Source organism: Podarcis tiliguerta (assembly GCF_965153285.1).
Source record: "Podarcis tiliguerta genome assembly, chromosome: 11".
Taxonomy (NCBI): domain Eukaryota; kingdom Metazoa; phylum Chordata; class Lepidosauria; order Squamata; family Lacertidae; genus Podarcis; species Podarcis tiliguerta.
The window spans coordinates 38,227,379-38,247,754 of NC_139544.1; the positions used below are offsets into that span (position 1 = coordinate 38,227,379).

Genomic DNA, 20,376 nt, shown 5'->3' on the forward strand with positions numbered 1-20,376 from the left:
TAAGGGTTTGATCATTCAGAGGCGATATATAAATAGATCTTAGTTTTTGTTCACCATCATAGGCTATAATTACTTTGTGCCCTTGGATTTTGCTTTCTTCGCTTCTTCGGCTGGTTTCTCATTCGTCAGCTTTTGACTGGTTCTTGGAATTATGTCATCAAAAGGATTAAATAAAACCTAGAAGAAAAAATATTTCAGAAACCCTCTTTTAGGACTTCCCACTGTGATAAGTAATCCTGATTTTAAAACCACCCAATAGCTGCAGTAAAACAGACAGCGAAGAATTACAACTCCAAGGGTTACAATGTACAAAACCACCACGTACCAAGACCCAGTTTGCACCATGGTTCAGCATAACATGCATGAGCTGGAACAAGCCTGAGGAAATTTCACACTGGATCAGATGTAAAACGCTGTGGCATGAGGGAGAGGAGAACACATGTTCCCAGCTCTGCTGCTGCAACGGAATTTGCTGCCTGCAAGCTTAACTTCCAAACCCTTCACAGCCTAGGACCCTAAACCCACTACATGGTCATCATCAGTTCAGGCCCTGCTCTGTAGAACCTTCACTAATTGTTCCACAATTCTTGCACGACTCCCTGAATGCGTTCAGAAATTAAATCTCTCTGATGGCATTCAGACGGTTTCATCTACCGTACTTTTCCGTGTATAAGACTACGTTTTTTCCTTTAAAAATCTTGCTTAAAAATGTCTTATACAAGGGTAGTGAATAGGGTGAACATTTGATTGGTTGCTGCCCTGGCTGTTAGCGGCTATTGTGCGTGTTATTGGTAGCTGCATCAATGGGTGGTGTTGATTGGCTGACACTGCAGCAATTGGGCAGGTGATTGGCAGCTTCTGCCGGCAAGGGGAGAGACTACAGGCAGATTTTGCAACCCGTGCGGGTGAGCAATTTTCGGCAACCCCCCATCCAAAATCTCAATAACTCTTGGGAACCCTCTGCAAGAGAAACTCAACAACTTTGTGCTATCTCCCATTTTCTTAAGTTTGAGTCCCCAAATATACACAGAAAAGTACGGTATTCTATATTGCCTTTGGCAGTAAAAATGAGCCACACTGCCATGGGCTACAGTCTGCATTAGCAGCCTATGGATTTTTGTGGAATTGTGCTGAAATAGATTTCTTAATTATTGCCTTTTATGCTTTGTGTAATTTTAAGTATTTTATGGTTATACAAGCTCCTTTGGCCTTAGCAAAAGCTGCAAAAAAACCAAGTATGTGTCCGTCTTACAACCTTTGGCAACTGACGTAGTTTAATATCACCCTAAATTTTACTCAGAGTAGACATACTGAAATTAATAGACCCAACTTAATCATGTTCATCAACTTCAATAGGTCTGCTCTAAGTAAAACATAGCTGAATACCACACATAGTCAATTCCAAAACTGCAGGTATTAAATATACGACTTTTAAAATGATATTACAAATGGCAGACACAGATGCATATTAATAGGCTAAAATAACTGTGTAAAATACTCATTCTGATCACTGCTTTGAGATAAACAAAGATACGAATAAATTACATATAATTGTGGTGGTTTGAAGGCAATGAAATATATATTTTAATCCATTTTAGACAATATTAAACCTACCTCAGTACTTTTTATTTTATGTGGGTTGAGTGGTCTTTCATCTGCATCTGTTTCAACCTCTGTAAGTCGTAACATGTTATATATGGTATCTCCAGTAATCTGTCAAATTAGAAGAGGGTTTTTTAAAGCTTAAATTATTTTCAAAGTACTTTCTGGATAGTTTTAGAAAGCTTGTATGTTTTCTGTTAAAAAGTCATTATCAGTTTGACAGCACATAAAATGAATTTATACTTTAGATCAATGTAGCCTTTTTCCACAGTGAGAAATGCAATTGGAAAAGGTGCAGTTTACAAACATATGGGTATCCCAACGCCTGACGTAAGAGATATATATGCTAGGGCTAAGCCAAAACAAATGCATTTAACGGGAGGCTCTGTTCCCTGCCTTGTAGGCCTTTTTCCACATGGCCTAGCAGGGTGGGGAGTGGGGACCTGACTGACTCCAGCTACAAAAGCTGAGGCTGCTGAACACTCTTGGGTTGGGAAATTGTTTACAGGGGTTTGTTGCTATTGTTGCTATTCATTTTTAGTATCTTAATTTTTAGATCGTATGATTTATATGGACATTGTTCAATCTGGATGTGTATCTTTTAGAAGTGTTTTATTTATTGCTTATGACTGCTTTTGTTATGTAAACCTTTTCATGCTGTCAGCTGCCTTGAACATGGCTTTAACTATGGAAACAAAGCGTACAAATAAAATTACCATATTTTTTGCTCTATAAGACTCACTTTTTCCCTTCTAAAAAGTAAGGGGAAATGTGTGTGTGCATCTTATGGAGCGAATGCAGGCTGCACAGCTATCTCAGAAGCCAGAACAGCAAGAGGGATTGCTGCTTTCACTGCGCAGCGCTCACTCTTGCTGTTCTGGCTTCTGAGATTCAGAATTCCCCCCCCCCTTGTTTTCCTCCTCCAAAAACTAGGTGCATCTTGTGGTCTGGTGCGTCTTATAGAGCAAAAAATACGGTATTATGATGAGGGTATCCAAACACCTAGCCCTCCCGCTCATCAGAGACTGTATTTGATGAGTTCTGACAGCTCTTGGTGGATTTTCTTCGCCAAGGTTGCTCCTAGAACCAAATTCAGGCAGACAAATAATGGGGCTTGGGATAGAAGTCTTTCAGACCTTTCCAAAGATGGTGTGCTTGTTGTTAAGTTCATCTGCCCGAGCCAAAGTAAAGAAGAACTGGCTGCCATTATCGTGAGGCCCGGCGTTTGCCATGGCAACCAGTCCCCGCCGAATAAAGCGCAACCGTGAGTGGAATTCATCCTGCAAATTAAAGAGGAAGAGCAATTAGTGCACAAGTTTAATCTGCTCTTGTTCATTCCACAGCTTGTCCGTTGATGCACCTCTGGAATACGACATCAAAAACACTGTTTACAGCCAAATCCCAAAGCAATAATCACTTGCATTATCGACACCAGCTTATCTTCCATGGAAAAACTAGAAATCATTAATTAACACAATAAAAAAAATTGTCCCAATTTTAAGGAGTTGTGATATAGATAAAAGTGGTGTCTTTTGGAAGAATGCAAATATTGAAAATTACATCAGAAGTAACAAGTTCAAGAGGGTCTATCCTAGCTAGCAAATAGGAGCAGTAGTTCTTAATTCTAGAAGCACAACATAATTATTTGTTTATTTCAGAAACTTTTTTTAAAGCTTCCTCGTGGTTATTTGTACTTATATACAGGAAATCTTGAAAGATGAGGATCTGTTCTTCCTTCCAAGCTTGGCAATTAAGTCCCATCCTTTCATTCGATGAACAGCCTACATTTCACTACAATTGTTTGGAATGCCATTTTATATGCAAAGTTCTAAAAACAGACAGGAGTAATAATAATAATAATAATAATAATAATAATAATGTTGCTTTCCTCACAAAAGTGACCCTAAATAATCCCAAACTTTGACCCAGATCTAGCCACAGGTTAGTCATTTTAGTCCCGCCAGTTTCAATAGGACTCAAATCTCATGTGCTCAAATTATCTCACAAAGAAATAAAGGGAATTAAAAATGATTAACTTTTGAATCCTACACACTTTTACAAATCCCACCAAGTCCAATGGGGCCTACTGCAAGCTATGTGTGCATGAGGTGGGCAGCTAACTGTAGCTGGGACATTTATTAAATCTTAATCTATTTTAACCAAAGTTCAACAGCAGTGGAATACGTGGACAATAAAACCCACTGAAAACAGAGGTTTACCTTGAAAGGGGCCCCATAGATAGATTCTCCTCCTGACCCAGTACCAGTTGGATCTCCTCCTTGCACTATAAACTCAGGTACAACCCTGTGAAATATTGTGTTGTTGTAATAACCTGAAAAGAAAACCGGCATTAGAGTAGCTAGCATGGACTGTATACCTTTCATTATAAACAGCATTCTGGTTTCTCGCCAAAATTTTATTCCTTCAAAATCTCTCTCCTCTTAAAATTAGCTGCATATGCTAATTTTGAAGCTAAAACCCAAACTGCCAAAACCACTTAGTTCAGTTATGAAATTTAAAAGGATTATCTTTAATACTGTTAATAAATTCTGTTGTCCACAAATGCAGTGGTACCTCGGTTTATGAACTTAATCCGTTCCGGAAGTCTGTTCTTAAACAAAATCTGTTCTTAAACCAAATCTATTCTTCCACCACTGGTGCCCTTCCACTATTCGGATTCCGTTCTTAGACTGAGGTAAAGTTCACAAACCAGAACACTACTTCCGGTTTTGCGGAGTTCGTAAACCGAATAGTTTGTTAACAGGACTGTTCGTAAACCAAGGTACTACTGCATTGGCTTGGTTTACTAGCCAGCCTCTCTTAGTCCTCATTACCAGCTCTCCCCACTTTCTCTAGCACATGCACACAGGACTTTGGGAAGAGGCTGAGGTTAGTTCATACTGCAGCAGAAAGGAGAGAAGGAAGGAAAGTGCAGGTGACTTGACTGCTGCTTTACCCCTTCTGCAAACTGCATCCCAAGTGAGAGAAACCCCAATCTCCCCACAAGCCCTTTGCTAATCTCAGAGGACTTGAGAGAAAGGCAGAGTCTTGCTTCAGTTGCATGGAAGTTTGGATAAGAAACAACGGAGGTGATTCCCAAGGTTCTCTGACCCTCCTTAAAACTAAAATGAATCCTCTCTAAACCCCCTGAGTTTATCAGGTGACTTAAGGGAAAACGGAGGTCGTCTTTCACTTGCATGTAATTTTGGAGATCAAAGAAACATTAAGTGTTTCTCCCGTTGTTTATCCAAACCTCCTCCATGCAAGAGAAATGGGTCCACTTCTGTTAAGTGGTGTTACAAGTGCAGAGTGCTGATATCTTAAAATACTGTTTCCATATCTTAAAATACTGTTTTTGTCTGTTTTTCTAACTATGACTCTTGGCTACCAATCAATATGACAGTCGCTGCATTTGGGCATCACGATAAACCGTGGTTTATTGTGCAAGGAATGAGCCCAGCCTGTCCCTTCCACTTTGCATGCTCATCATTCACATCACCTCTTCCAGGAAGCCACAAGGAGGCTAGAAGTTTTTGCTTCTGATTTCAATTAACCACAGTGCGCTGTTACACTCAAAACCTAAAATGTGGTTTACATTAACTATGCTTTGTTGAAACAATCAGCATTAAACAAACCAGAGTTAACAGAAGACTGTTGGGTTCAGATGAATTAATTAAAGTCCTCCTTATGGTCACGCCATAGGAGAAACCTGCAAGCCAAGGGAGGCCCTAGACTAGTTCCAATCATGGTAAATAGTGGGAAACTGCAACAGACTACAAATAGGTTATTTAATGGTCCACACACACACACACCACTTTAAGGACTAGGCGTTCCTGTAGATGTTTGGTGCCTTAAATTGCATGCACAACGTAATTAGGTATTTTCTGTCTTAATCATTACCTTCCATGCAAAGCTGAATAAAGTTCCGACACGCTTTGGGGGCTTCCTTTGACCATAGCTCAATATCAATATCTCCAGCTGTCGTTTTCAATAAAACCTATAGAAGAGCATATGTCTATTTTATAAATATATACAGTACGTACTCCTAGAAAGTATAGTTTGCATTCTGCAGACTTAACTACTTTCCTGGCTGCCACTAGAAATACATCTTGCCTCAGCGTACTGTCTTAAAAACAAGAAAATGAGTAAGTTTTGTGTACAGGTAAAGGATTCTATTACAAGGAGCGGCAACAATACCCTTACGGTAGGGGTGGCACTGTATTCACAGGAATGGGGAGAGGTGCGGTCAGGCAAGCTCTGGGTTGGTGAACTGACACCACACAGATGAGAGCACACATACAAATGCCGTCACTAGCAACTTGGAGCTCTCCCACCCTTGCCCTCCCCTCAACCAACCCTATTCTAGCATTTCAAAAAACAAAGTGGTAATGTAATGGGTGTGTTAGAATGCAACACTAATCAACTGTCTCTGGCAAGCATCCATGCATATATAGTAAACAGAAACACACAGGTTATTTAGTATGCTAGAATTAGCATATTAAGTTTTCAATTGTGTTGACAAACTGTAAAACAGTCACATATATTTAAAAAAAAATCAAGGAAATCTTCAAATTTGTTTGACGACAGCATTGAACATTCTATTAACAGTGTGATCCTGTGCATGTCTACTCGGAAGGCGGTGCTGTGTAGCCATACACAAGACTGAACTGTAAGTGTGCTTTATTTATTTTCCTACACCATTATCAAATATTTCAGTTCAAATTATTATGACTTGGGGGGGGGAGAGATATTGATATAGCACATTAACAAGGCATGCTTTTAAAAAATCTGTTTACCAAATATAAGTGTAACATGCTAAACTAGATCCCCATTGATTAAGGGAACAGAACATTTCATGCAACATTATCTAGAAAAAGGTTTTCCAATTCAAACCCCTTCCCAAACTCCACACTAATGGGTCTAAGCACACACATGCTGCTCAGTTTTCTTTATAAACTATACGAATCCATGTCAAGTTTGCTGAGTAGTGTACACAGGAGCAATGGATAATGCCAGAACTATTCCAAACAACAGCTGCCCACCATTGTTCAACTTCTTCCACTAATCAACAGTCCCTCATACTAAAAGTGAACCTGATCCTTTCATTTTCTCCACCTGCTACAATGTCAGCAGCCAGTCACTGATTATCTCCCATCTTGAGGCTACCTTCACTACCAGAAGACCCTTTCCTTTTTTAAAATATTAATCTTTATTGATTCCACACATAGACATAAATACATAGATGACAAATCATACAAAGTAAAAGCAATAAAAATAGAAAAAAGAATAAAGAATAAAGAAAAGAAAATACAATATATTACAATTAAATAACAAGTTAAAATGTAAAACTTCCAATCATTTTCATTATACTGCTTATATTGTCTATATTTTCTTGCACAGGTTTATGTATTTCATATTTTTTATAAATATATAATCCGATATGATATCTAATACACTTTTTGTTTACAAGTATCAATCTAGTTCTGCAAGTATATTATTGTTTGTACAGTACGATTTTAGATATTCTCTAAATATTTTCCATTCTCCATATACTTTCTGGTTTGACACTCCTCTGACTCTTCCCGTCAGTTTTGCTAGTTGCAGTTATTCTATCATAAGAGTTTGCCACTCTATTATCGTTGGTAAGGTTTCATTCTTCCAGTTTCTTGCCACTATTATTCTCGCTGCTGTGATTGCGTACATAAACAATGTCTTTTTCTTTTTTTTTAATTCTATTGATAGTATTCCTAATAGAAAGATCTCTGGTCTTTTTTTAAATGTAAATTTAAATAGTTTTTTAAGTTCACTATAGATGTTATTCCAAAATTCATGGATAACTACGCAGTTCCACCACATATGGAAATATGACCCTATATCCTTTTTACATCTTCAGCATGTTGGCGACCTGCCTTAAGTATAGCGAGTTTTAGGGGGAGTGTAGTGCCATCTGTATAGCATATTCATCAGAAGACCCTTTCCAAGGACAGCAGCTACTCAGCTTTGGGGCTGACCTGGCCTGGTGTTTGGAGTGGCAACCACAGGCAGTCCCTAATTCCCAAAGCTACATTTTGGTCAGAGGTTGGAAACAGAGTATCTCTTCACTTTCAGCTCTATTAATGTTCCAGACAAGCCAGGATTCCTTGATAAACAACATTAAAAAGGGAGGGTAGTGTCTGAGTCCTTTGAGCCCACCAAGCACAGACCAGAGCCCATTTTCACTTTTCCAATTTCCATTTTGACTTCTCCCATTTCTCAGAGAAGTAAACTCTCCTTAATCTGGAACACTGGGAAATGCGTGCACTGAGGACGATCTGGACCACATAGATAAACAAAAATATCATAGATTACATTAAATTTATCCTCAGGGGTTGCATCCAAGTAGTTACAATTTACCAAAATTTCAGTATGAGAATGATTGCTCGTGTTACCCCCTCCCTAACCTTGCCATTCGTCGGCGGTTCCTGGATGTAGATGTTACTCATGGTGTGGGCTTGGGCGCAGCGGGCTCACTGCGCGGCGGTCCCCGGACCCGGGAGAAGGCGGACGCACGGAACTCCGTTAAACGGGAATCCAGGGCGAAGCTCCCGCCATGTTGGAAGCCGGAAACTACCACTTCTACCCAAGGGGGGGAAACAGCGCTGAAAAGAAACCAATCTTCCCACCCGCACCCTCGAAGGCCAAACAAAAATTCCCCCACCCACACAAACCTATTTCAAGAGGACTCTGAGCTAAAGCATCCGCTCCACGAAGGGAACTGTGCTGTTTCCTCTCATCGCAAGGGAGGGGCATCCCCCCGCAGATCTGGGATAGTGGTACAACCCGCTGCGTCATGTGCAAAGTCTTCCGGCCGGGTAGCGGCGCCGCAACTGTTTCTATCCGCCCTAGAACGGTGGAGATGGAAAAACTTTCACAGTATGCGTGGGAATAAAGAAAAGTCCTTTACGTGGTTTTCCCCCCCTCTTTAGCTACTGGGCTACTTTCATTCCGAGTGACAAGGGCCAGAAGCGCTGCCAATCAACTAGGCAGCCCGCCTCCTTTGGCTTGGAGTGGCTCATAGGAAGGGGACTATCGACTACTGCAGGGTTTCTGTTCTAGTTGCGTGGCCTGAGAAACCTTCGTCCAAGGATGAGCGAAGGGCCTCTCCTGTCAACCTTCAAGTTTTTCTTAAAGAAATCAGAAATGGATTCCCTATCTGCAGTTCCTTCACTTGTCTCCATGGCAATACCGCCCCTCTTTCTCCTCCCCCCCCCCTTCTCTGCCTGATGGTACGCGCCGCTCGTGCTCGGGTCAAAGTTTTCCGGCGGGGAAACGCTGCCATTGCTACCTCGTCCGGCCAAGAGCGGGGCATCGTGGTGTCTCGGTTGGGGGCTGCATGGCGTTGCCAGGTGAGCGGTCCAAACGGGGTGGGGCGCGGAAGGGCCACGCGCGAGATCGTGGCCGTGTGGAAAGTCACCGCTGCTGCATCTGAAGTCGCTCAAACCGAGGACGAGAGGAAGAGCCCAACGTGCTCTCGAGTGGGAGTCCCGAAGAGTAGCTGCAGTCCTGTGTATGCCTACTCAGAAGTAGACCCTACTGAATTCAGTGGGATTTGCTCTGAATAAGGGGTCGGGATTGCAGTTTGGGGATTAAATCCTGCCGAACTCAGTGGAGCTTGTAGAGTTGTGCTGTCCGGGAGGGAATGTGTGCTAAAATGCGGAACTTCTGAAACTTCAAACTGAATAGTCTTGTTTTGCTTTGCATTCTTTACACACGCAAGAACTTCAGATGGAAGGTTTCAGTTGTGTAAATTTACCGGGTTTAGCTAAAAGAAATTAATAATAGGAATTGGATTACGGTATCTGTATAGTTTTTTAATGTGTAGTTTCACAGTGCCCGTTGTTCACCAAAAGTCTAATCTGATCTCCAAGTGTTAAAAGAGGTACGAGCAGTGTTCTGCTGCTGTTATTGTAAAAAAAACCCTAGGTGACAGTATTCATATCATGATAAACTGTAAAATGTCTCTCCCACTACTTCCCTGTTCCTGCATGCCTCCCCTTTTCTACTGAATTTGTGATTCGTTTTTAATAAAGGGGGAGAGAAAATATGACTTAAAAGATAATAATTTCATTAGAGTTGGGAGGGGTGGATTCCTACAATTGTAATATGGAGACTCAGGAGAGCCTTTGCCAGTCAGAGTACACAATACCAGGCAAGATGGAGAAATAAACTGACTTGGGATAAGGCAACTTCCTATTGCTGTATACAGCAGGCCCCTCCTGCTGGATCACTCTGGCCATGTAAAGTTGTGCCCTATGAGAGGAAAGAGGCAAATGCCTGCTCCTAGACTAGCTGAACTTCTCTGATGCTACTGTGTCCAGGAGACATCAAGTGTCCTGTGTCCTGCTGGATCAAGCTAGTGGCCAGCATTCTGTTCTCACAGTGGCCTTCTAGTTGCCTATGGAAAAGCCACAAGCAGGACCTGAGCTCAAGAGCACTTAGCCCTGCTGCGGTTTCCAGCACCTGGTCGACAGGAGAGGGGACAGGTGACACCTTGGATTAGTTGAGAGTTGATTTTAAGAACACACATGCAGAAGAAACTGCCTTCAAATGATTTTTGAGCTGTCAGCAAATACATTCAGTCCTAGTAACTTTCTAGGAATTGATATGAGGAAAAAGCGAAAGTTTTTACTGAAGCCCTTTGAGGGAAACTTCTGCAAATATTTTTTTCCTTTATTTGACCCACACATAACTGAGAAATCACTCTTTGGCACTCCCCTGACTTAGACAAGGAAGAATAAATATTACTGCCACCTGCATTTATTTACTTTGAGCATTCAGGTGCATGTAGATAAGAAAGTTCACAAAAGAGGTCATGCTTGGGTTAATGGTTGTTGGAATATGTCTGCTATTATTGACCCATTGGTTCTTGTCTCTGCCCCCCTCCACCTGGCTTTTCTCCAAGCTGGGCTTGCTTTTGGTGTTAGGGTCCAATCAGGAGGGGTTGGGGAGTGACATCAAGGAAGAAGCAGGTGGGAAGGCACCTGTGGACAGAGAAGTCTTTAGAACTACTCACATGCCTTTTTGCTTTAAACATTGGGCTTCATATTTATATGTGATGGGGGCAGACCCAGTTTTAAATAAGCAGGTCTGCAGCTGCTGCATCAAATTTGTACCACAATTGTCCGGAACCCAAGTGCGGACAGCTTGTCAATCCACTTCTGGTCGGAAGTGCTAATGGGTTGCATGTTTTCCCCCGTGGTGGCACTGTTTACCAAAAAGGCCCCATAACAATATAATGATGATTTTGATAATAGCATATTATCAAAGCATAATATAATTAGTTTCTTCTTATTAAGTGGGTGGAGTACTTGAATAAACAGTGACATAATGGATTTTAGAACTGTGCAAGGTTTTAAAAAGGGGGCTGCAGCAATCCTTGCTTCTTATAAACTTGTGCAGATTCTGATATCAGTAATGCTTTCCAAAGACTATGTGAAAAATAGATTTAAAAAAACATATTTGATTATAGAACTTCCTTTAGGAAAGGATGAAAATTTATTCCCCTTTCCTTGAATTTATAGTTGAGATGGAAAATCTCTTTTTTTTTTCTAAACCAGAAGTAAGAACTAGTGCCTTCAGGGATGATGGGAGTTGTAGTCAAACAACATCTGGAGGTCCACAGGTTCCTCACACTTGGTTTAGACTATTTATTGATATCTCCCCACTAAAAATATAAACAACAAAACAGAGAAGAAGAAAAACCAAGTTTACAAGCCCAAAATACAGTTCATGTTACAATGCTGTGTAAAAATACAACACAAATAATTGTTATGTCAAAACTTTGTGGGATATAGCAAGTAAAGCTGAATGGTCCCTAAGCCAGAATTACATACCAAGTTTGAAAAGTTCTGTTTATCTTATTCCTTAGAAATTCTTATGGGCATGACAATTGTGAATGATGATAAAGTCCCATATTTATGCCAGGATTTGATAGTACATTTGTTTTGACATTTCCACCATTTTAGTTTCTTTCCTTCAGAAATGTTGCACATACTAAACTAAGCAAAAGTGTATAATATAACAACAAAGCAATCTTCTTTGAGCGTGGAGTATGATGTAACAAACTGTTGTCCCAAGTTAGAAGTTCATATTAATATCCTACAGTTTGGCTTAAGTTGATATAAACAAGTTCAACAACCACTATAAATATTATCTCACAAGGGACCAACATGGAGCCTCCTAGATGTTGTTGAACTCCAACTCTGATCAGCATAGCCAGTGACCAGGGATGATGCAAGCTAGAGTTCAGTAACACCTGGAGCTTGCTATAGGCTACCCCTGTATTTTCTGTATTTATTTAGTTATTTGCGGGATTCGTTGCCTGCTTTGGAGGAAATCCTCCACGAAGCAGCTTACAGTACAAATCCTATGCAATGCCTTCTCCTTCCAATAAGTGATACAATAGGATAATTAGAGATAATGAACATTTGATCCATTTTTATCCCAGGTAGAAATCCATTTACTGTATAAAGATTATTAATCATATTTCCAAGGTGAAAGTTTACTTTTAAATCTACCTTTTCTGTTGCATGCAGTAATACTTGAATAGTATGGATAAGCTGAGTGGAGTTGCTAAACCTCAGAATCTAGTTTGTACAGTAATTAGATTTTTTAAAATAAAATAAATAAATAAATATCCCAGTAGATGTTTTGTTTTGCTATTGCAATGGTTATTCAAAATGATCTGCAAAACCTTAATCAGCTCATTAGATATAAACATGGGGAGAGTTTTGAATTGAATTATCTTTTAAGTAATGGGCTATTTATGTACCTACCACCATCAGTACAATTCTGTTAATTTTATTTTGGCCCCTGCAGTTTCTATGGAAATGAATTCATTCAGCGGAGCTTTTTCATGCAAACTAGAGTGTTGCTTAGTTTGCATGTTAATTAGCTTATGTTCACCATTATATTATTTTGAGCTGCTGCCCTCTGGTTAACCTCCACAATATTACTAATCTTTAAAAGTGAAAACAAAAAGGAATATGAAATCCTGATATATTCCAAGCAATCCCCCCCCATTAGAATAATCTTCATCTACATGCATAAAGAAGCTTGTTGAATGTGTGCTAATATAGCCTTTGCAACCTAAGGAACAGCAATTTCAGGCTGGGGTAGACAGAGGCTTAGCTGTTAACTTTAACTCAGGTTTCCTTGAATCTTATGGCAGTTCTTGATCAAGCAGGTTCACCAGCCTCATATATGGCTGCCATTAGTCCATCTATGCCGGGAAATGATGTATGTAAACATCATATTTGGCCCACTGAAGATAGCACTGATAGCTTGTAAGAGAGTCACTGTGGTGTAGTGGTTAAGAGCAGTAGACTCGTAATTTGGTGAACCGGGTTCGCTTCCCTGCTCCTCCACATGCAGCTGCTGGGTGACCTTGGGCCAGTCACACTTCTTGAAGTCTCTCAGCCTCACTCACCTCACAGAGTGTTTGTTGTGGGGGAGGAAGGGAAAGGAGATTGTTAGCTGCTTTGAGACTCCTTATGGTAGCGATAAAGCGGGACATCAAATCCAAACTCTGCTTCTTCATAAGGGGGAAATGGCATCTTAAGTTGGCCAAGCATCCAGCCTTGCAAAACTGGAATGGCAGGGATTGATGTAAAAGGCATGTCAGCTATCATAATGCCTTTATCACACTTTGGGAACTTCTCTGGCTGTAGGGGTAAGTTATGCTAAGTTATGCAGCGTAACATATATTTTGGTAATAGTATGTGGCTGGCGTGCTCTGGTTCACGGGGTAACAAAGAGTCAGACACGACTAAACAACAAATGTGGCTGATACAATTACTGATATTCTGCACCGTATTTTTCGCCCTATAGGACGCACTTTTTCCCCTCCAAAAATGAAGGGGAAATGTGTGTGCGTCGTATGGGGCGAATGCAGGCTTTCGCTGAAGCCTGGAGAGCAAGAGGGGTCGGTGCGCACCGACCCCTCTCGACCTCCAGGCTTCAAGAAGCTATCCGCAAGCCTTGCAAGCCCGGTTGGAGTTCCTGCGGGCTCGCAAGGCTTGCGGGCATCAGCCTGCAGCCCGAAGCTCGGGGCGCGCTGTGCAGCGCGCCCCGGGGTTCGGTTTCCCGACCTGGTTTGGAGGCTGGCCTTCCCGCTGTCCCCTGACCTGGTCTGAAGGCTGGCGGCGGGGAGAAGCGTGTTTCTCCCCGATGCCAGCTCCACAAGCTCGGGGAACAGTGGGGAGGCGGAGCACCGCCATCCCGCTGTTCCCCAACCTGGTTTGGGCTTCAAGCAGATATCCGCAAGCGTGAGAGCCTGGCGGGAAGTCGCGCCGGTCTCCCAAGGCTTGCGGAGAGCTGCCTGTTCTGGGGGCTGGGGTTGGGGGAAGCTCGGGCCTGGGGGGGAAATAATTTTTTTTCTCTTTATTCCCCCCCCCCCAAAAAAAAAACTAGGTGCGTCCTATAGGCCGGTGCGTCCTATGGGGCGAAAAATACGGTATATGAAAACATTGTCAATACTGATGTGTATGGCAGATCAACTGTTACCCTTTATATTCCACATTTATCTACCTCAAACTAATATGAAATATATTTTGCCTTTCCAGGTGGAAATAAAGATAACATCAGAGCAGGGTGCAAGAAATGTGGCTATCGTAAGTATCTACAAAAATGAAGATATAATTATTTCCTAATATTTACCACAAACATCACCAGTTTGTTGTACTCAGGCAATGCCATTATCAGTGTATAGTAATTGAGTAGGAGCATATTTAATCTACAGCAAAAGACACTGATTCGGATCCTGAGAACTGTGAACAGAAGGAAGGCGTGCGTGCACACACACACACACACACACACACAGTGAATTGTTACACAAATTGCTGAAAGTAATATCAAAATAGGGGAGGGCAGAGGCTGTTAAAATGTCTCAGATTCATATTAGGGTGATATTTTTTCCACGGTTTGTGTGCTTAAAGCTGTACTTGTGTATCTTTTTGTTAAACAACTCTTCTTCAACCAGTGTTACCCATCATCAGCTTGCCTGCCAGAAAAACGGTCTTATGAAAAGATCCATTTCATGAAAGAAACCCATTTTCCCTCAGAAATGGGATCTCTTACCAAGCATTGCAAGTATTTGTCAGTAATAGTGAGATCCTGCCTGGAACTACAACTGGCCTATGCTCTTAAATGATTTGCTACTGCTGGATGTATTATGGGTTTGGTTTTTGGTTTTGTTTTACATTGTAAGTTCACCTGAGGGGGCTATGCCCAAAAAGATGAATTCATGCCCATACATAACACACAAAGATGACTATGCCCAGAGGCTTTCCTCATGAAATTTTTAGAACCGAGTGGTGGAATGCTATCTTTATGTGCACATTATAACATGCATTGCATGCATACACACTTCACTGCTTAGAGTCATATTTCGTGACTGTTGAAAGCCCACACAGGGTGGGAGAAAATCCATAGACTGGGGGATTTGATAGTGCTAATGCAAGAGAGGGGGAAATATTTTAAGCATGCAAAGCATTTTGTTCACTGCTGATCAGACTTCTACTGCAGCATTTTAAAACAGAGTTATTGTTAATAATTTTAACTCTCATACTACAAAGTTGTTTTAGGTTTGTTTGTTTGTGGAAATGCGGCACAGAGCTGCATAGTTTTGCAGAAGCAGCACTAAGGAAGGAGGAGTGATTAGCCCTTTCCTTTTGGGAGTTTTTGCAATTAAAATCCACCCACCCACAAAAGCCCCCATTTGTCTCCTCCTGACCCCATTAAGGCATTAATCATTCCTCCCCCAGGCACAGCTGCAACAGTCAACTCCACACACATCCCAGATATATTTTCCAAACCCCTGCGCAAACACCCCCCCCCTCCAAAATCCAACATGCCAGTAGGTTGGATAATAACAGCGGGCTACCGCTACACAATTCTCAGCCCCTCTCAGCAATATGGGTATAACAGCATTGGGCTACGATGCAAGATTTATACAACTCATGCACTTTCAGCCACAGAACCACCCTTCATCCCACCAGTATTGGTATAATAGCATTTACATTTGTATTGGAAAAATTGGGTGCTGCCAGCAAGTGTGGGGAGAGTTCCATTAAGCCTGCAGAGGTCATTCTGTTGGATACAACCCTTGCTTTTTCTTTTAAATGAAAGCTGAGAAACTGGATCAGTAAATGGTGCAAACAGACATTGCAAGAATCCTAGTAAAATATGGCTGACCAAGCAGTATGTCCCCCCAGCCTAGAATGCTGATGGGTTTGGACCTTAGCCAGGCTATGTTTCTGACAAAAGTCACTGGAACAACATTATCATTCGCATTGCTTTTTAAGAATAAAATGTTTGTTACACATAGTGCCAGGAAGAATATAATACAATCCCAGCAACCTCTTGCTAATTATTTTGTTGGCTTTTCCTCCCCCCCCCCCCCATTGCTTAATTATATGCAGCTGGTCACCTAACATTTGAATGCCGAAACTTTCTTCGGGTGGACCCTAAAAGAGACATAGTTTTAGATGTCAGCAGCACAAGCAGCGAGGACAGCGAAGAAGAGGAGCTGGGAAAGCTGCAGGCCATTCCAGAAAAAAAGGGTAAGGTGCTTTTTAAAAAACTGTGTGTCCTTGTGTAATATATCTATATCTCCTGTCTTCCTTCTCTTAGAACAGTCTTCCACCCTACCTAAATATCTGGTTGCTTATGTGTTACTAGAATAGCAACCAAGCAAAAGAATGATCCTTTTTAAATTTTACAGTCACACAGAACTAAAAGCTGCCCAGTTCTAGGTGTGAATAACGTTTTGAGATCTTCTGGGAAGGCTCCCCTTAGAGCTCCATCCTTGGTGATGCAAGAGAGGACCTTCTCTGTAGTGGTGCCCCGTTTATGGAATGCCCTTGCCTCTAAGATTCTCCTAGTGACAACCTTCTTTGCATTGTGACTTCAGGTTAGAGTTATTTAACTCAAGGTTTTAGTAATTGTTAATCTCACTGCTTAATTTGCAACGACCATTTATTGCGTTTTAAGATTAAGGTAAAGGTACCCCTGCCCGTACGGGCCAGTCTTAACAGACTCTGGGGTTGTGCGCCCATCTCACTCAAGAGGCCGGGGTCCAGCGCTGTCCGGAGACACTTCCGGGTCACGTGGCCAGCGTGACGAAGCTGCTCTGGCGAGCCAGAGCCGCACACGGAAACGCCGTTTACCTTCCCGCTAGTAAGCGGTCCCTATTTATCTACTTGCACCCGGGAGTGCTTTTGAACTGCTAGGTTGGCAGGCACTGGGACCGAGCAACAGGAGCGCACCCCGCCGTGGGGATTCGAACCGCCGACCTTTCGATCGGCAAGCCCTAGGCGCTGAGGCTTTTACCCACAGCGCCACCCGCGTCCCTGTTTTAAGATTACTTACTGTTTTATCACCCATTCCTGATTGTACATGGATTTGTTAGTTTTAATTATCCTGAAAGCTTTGCCTGGATTATCTTTGCTTTCATAAGTGGACGTGTTCATGGATAATAAGGTGTTCAGTGAGTACTAGCAACAATACCTACGTTCTTCTTCCACAGCTGGAGGCAGCAATGCTTCTGAACACCGGTTGCTAGAAACCACAGGAGGAGAGTGTGCTTTCTGCTTGATTCTTGTTTGCGAGTTTCCTGGCTGACCACTGTGAGAACAGGCTGCTGGACTAGATGGGCCATTGGCCTGATCCAGCACTGTTCTCGTGTTCTTACCTCTTAAAGGGTTATAACAATTAATGTATTATCTCCTTTTTGGAGGGGTAACATCTTACTTTGTTAACTCACAGGAACTTCTGCAGAAGAAGAAAAGAAAAAGACCAAAAAGAAAGGCAAAGAAAAATCAAAATTAAAGAAAGCAAGGAAAAGGTATAATTTTGAAAGCTTTGTCTCTGCAAAACAGGGAGAAGCTTGAAACATATTGTGCTCAGATTGTCTTCAAATCTTAATCTCTGCATGTAATGACACCATTTAAAGATGGGTGGAAAACCATTTGGGCTTTTTTTTTCTAATCCAAGATTTTGTATGTTCAAAAAGTTTTTTATAATAGAAACAGAAATTTTATTTCTTTTCAAAGATGAATTGCTGTTACTACTAAATCCTGCACGAATCTCTGCAAGTAAAAGCATGTATTGGGTGGAGTGAGGATGCAATTGAGGCAGCAAAGTAGGCCTTCTTTGCTGCCTTCACTGCCACTAGTTAGGTATGATGATGAGCCCTATCAGTGTTCAATTGCATTCTACTGGAGTTTTCCTCCACTCGTGTTTGAGCTGTCTTCCAGTTTGTTTCCTCGCCTAAAGCATACCAGGGAGTCAAACAGGTTCTGCAAAGTGTGAGAGAGCACTTGTGGTTATTGTGTCAATGTCCTGAGCCATTCGGATGTTCCAGAGATCAGCTGGGATGGTGACGCTGGACCTGCTTCTAATGGCTGATGGTTGTGGAATGCTATGCCAGGCAGATCCACCAGAAGAGGCACCTTCCATTCCTTTGCTCATTGAAATCTTGCTTCATGCAGTACATGCCCTTTTCTCACTGGTTTTCACTGGTCATTGGAGGAGAAAAAACCTTTTATGCTCTCCCAAGGTTTTCCCACAGGTTTCCTCTCACAGACAGCACAGACATATCAATATATTGCCTAGGACCAGTATGAGAGGCAGACTGCAAAGACAGCTTCACTCAGCTGGTGAAACCGCTGCCATTCCTGAGTCCCACTGCCTCCAGGAAAAAACAAGCGGCAGTCGCGAGATGGAGGCAGAGGGACTCGGGAGCAGTGGCAGTTTCACCAGCGATATACCACTGAGTGAAACTGCCATTGTCCTCTGCTGCACGTCCCTCAAGGGAGAAGTTTAAAGGAGTCCCCAATTCACCTCCGGCTTGGGCAAGCCAGCAGCCAGGTGTGGGCTCTGGGTGGAGAGAGCTTAGCTTGGCTACTGCCTGGCTGCATCTTTCCAGAGGAAAGATGGAGCAAACCCTCCTGGTCCAAGGCAGCCAGATGGTGCGGTTCTCTGATGCTTTTGCCGGGCCCAGCACTCACCAGCAGCCTCAGGCAGCCCCGCTCCATAAGGCAGCTTGTGGACTTTGTTGGGAGGGTGACTGCGTCTTTCCTCCTAGGGTGAACGACCATCCCACAACGAAAGAGATCAAAAGCACGGAGCCTGACAGGCTCTGTGCACTTGGCTACCACCTCCTGGTCTGTCTTCTGGGAGTGGGGGGCGAGGTAGCTTGCCGACCCCCTGCTCCTGCAAAGGGAGGCTTACAAAGGCACCCCGACGTCCCGCTAACTAGCAGGGACATTGGGGCTCATTCAGCTGGGTGCAGGAGCCTTTCCACCCCCCAGCTGAGCAGCAGGCTGGGGCCAGCTGTATTGGCCACAGCCCCCAAGGCTCTGGGGTGAAAGCGCCTCAGCTCCCAGAATGAGAGTTGCAGTAGTTTCATCTGGCATCTTGCCGGCTGGGGCCAACGCAGCTTCTTTCAACATCACGGTTTATTGCCAAACTGTGATGTTGGCTGGTGATACATTGTAATGTTGAGAACCCAATATTGCCCAGCCCTAGTGTTCAGGGTCCTCCATGTTTAGAACAATAGAGCTTAGGAGAAAAGTCCCTCTTTGGTGTATTTAGCCAAGTTAATTCTTTTTAGTTAAAGAACTCTCAGAGATTCCAATATTTCACTATAGGGCATTGGTGTATAACTGAACAAATCAATGTTCTTGTGTTTAAAGGTCTTGTTCCTCAAGTGGCACAGATGAGGATGAGCCTAAATCGAAAAAGCAGAAATCCCACAAAAAGGAAAAGAAGGAGAAAAAGAGTAAATCCAAGAAAAGAAAACATCACAAAAAGGGGAAAAAGAAGAGAAAAAAGGAGAAAGATTCTTCATCTTCTGATAGCTCAGACTCTTCCAGCAGTGACTGAGGACCAAACCTAGGGATGTAGTTCAGTCCTTATTAGGAGTATAATGATGCCCAGTTAAAATATGTATATTTTTATTGAAAAAGCCTGTTATTTATAAATATTTCACCTTACATTAAAGTTTTTGTTGTTGTTTGTTTTTTTGGAAATTCAGAGAGATTTATTTCCCCCTAAGCATTACAACTGTTTTATCTGAACATCATATTGGATAAGGAACTAGTTTTACTTCCTTATTGTTCAATGTCTTTACAATCAACTGAAAATATTTGAGTTGATCTGTGGGACATTATGGTTATTAGTTTTGAAAGTTTTGTAACATTCACCAATGCCCTCAAACTTCTGAAATTAAAGCATGCTTATGAATGTTATAAACATTTCAAATTAGCCACAAGTCAATAGCAATATAGGATTGTCATTTCTGAACTGCAACCCTCTCCACATAATGTAGAAATGCTCCTAAAAGAATCAGCATAAACAGAGGATTTTTTTGTCAAAGCCTCTTGTACATTGCACCCTGTGGTTTAGGAGAGCTCAAGTGTGCATATAAACTGTGGGTGCATCTTTGGATCAAGACCTATGTTTGTGTAGTAATACAGGAATCATGAATGGAATTACATAAGATAAAATTTAAAAGGCATGCTCTCCATTCCTATTAGAAGGTATGCTTTTAAGTACATACCAGTGTTTGTTTTTCTGATGCTGGGGTAGGGAATGTGGTGCCCTCCAGATGTTGGATTACAGCTCCATCATCCCTGACCACTGGTTTGGGCTGCTGGGAGTTAGTCCAATAACATCTGGAGCAGGGGGGCACCACATTGGCTACCCCACCCTAATGCATCTGAACTGGGATAA

The 20,376-nt window shown here is 42.2% G+C and overlaps 2 protein-coding genes across 4 annotated transcripts in view; one reads left to right on the forward strand and one right to left on the reverse strand.

Annotated features, from left to right (window-relative positions):
* Nucleotides 1–8,222, reverse strand: part of CWC27 (CWC27 spliceosome associated cyclophilin) — a 106,582-nt gene extending 98,360 nt beyond the window's left edge. Inside the window, exons 1-6 of one of the 3 annotated variants that reach the window (XR_014503073.1) lie at nt 8,043–8,222; nt 5,503–5,599; nt 3,822–3,934; nt 2,739–2,882; nt 1,615–1,713; nt 74–177 (exon numbers count right to left, since the gene is read on the reverse strand). Coding sequence is in view for 2 of the 3 variants with exons in the window: in XM_083404109.1 (XP_083260235.1) it covers nt 74–177; nt 1,615–1,713; nt 2,739–2,882; nt 3,822–3,934; nt 5,503–5,599; nt 8,043–8,084 (599 nt within the window). In the remaining variant the exon portion in view is untranslated. The remainder of the gene's footprint in view (nt 1–73; nt 178–1,614; nt 1,714–2,738; nt 2,883–3,821; nt 3,935–5,502; nt 5,600–8,042) is intronic. The other 2 variants (XM_083404109.1, XM_083404110.1) reach the window with 2 other exon arrangements.
* Nucleotides 8,223–8,480: 258 nt separating this feature from the next.
* Nucleotides 8,481–19,673, forward strand: SREK1IP1 (SREK1 interacting protein 1). The gene is made up of 5 exons (XM_083404456.1): nt 8,481–8,987; nt 14,205–14,252; nt 16,062–16,202; nt 17,407–17,485; nt 19,338–19,673. The coding sequence occupies exons 1-5, from the start codon at nt 8,975–8,977 to the stop codon at nt 19,525–19,527; spliced, it is 471 nt and encodes a 156-aa protein (XP_083260582.1). The 5' UTR covers nt 8,481–8,974; the 3' UTR covers nt 19,528–19,673.
* The last annotated feature ends 703 nt before the right edge of the window (nt 19,674–20,376 follow it).

Coding starts and splice junctions, on each gene's coding strand:
- SREK1IP1 (XM_083404456.1), top strand. Junction 14,253..16,061: donor GTGCAAGAAATGTGGCTATC/GTAAGTATCTAC, acceptor AATTATATGCAG/CTGGTCACCTAACATTTGAA. Junction 16,203..17,406: donor GGCCATTCCAGAAAAAAAGG/GTAAGGTGCTTT, acceptor GTTAACTCACAG/GAACTTCTGCAGAAGAAGAA.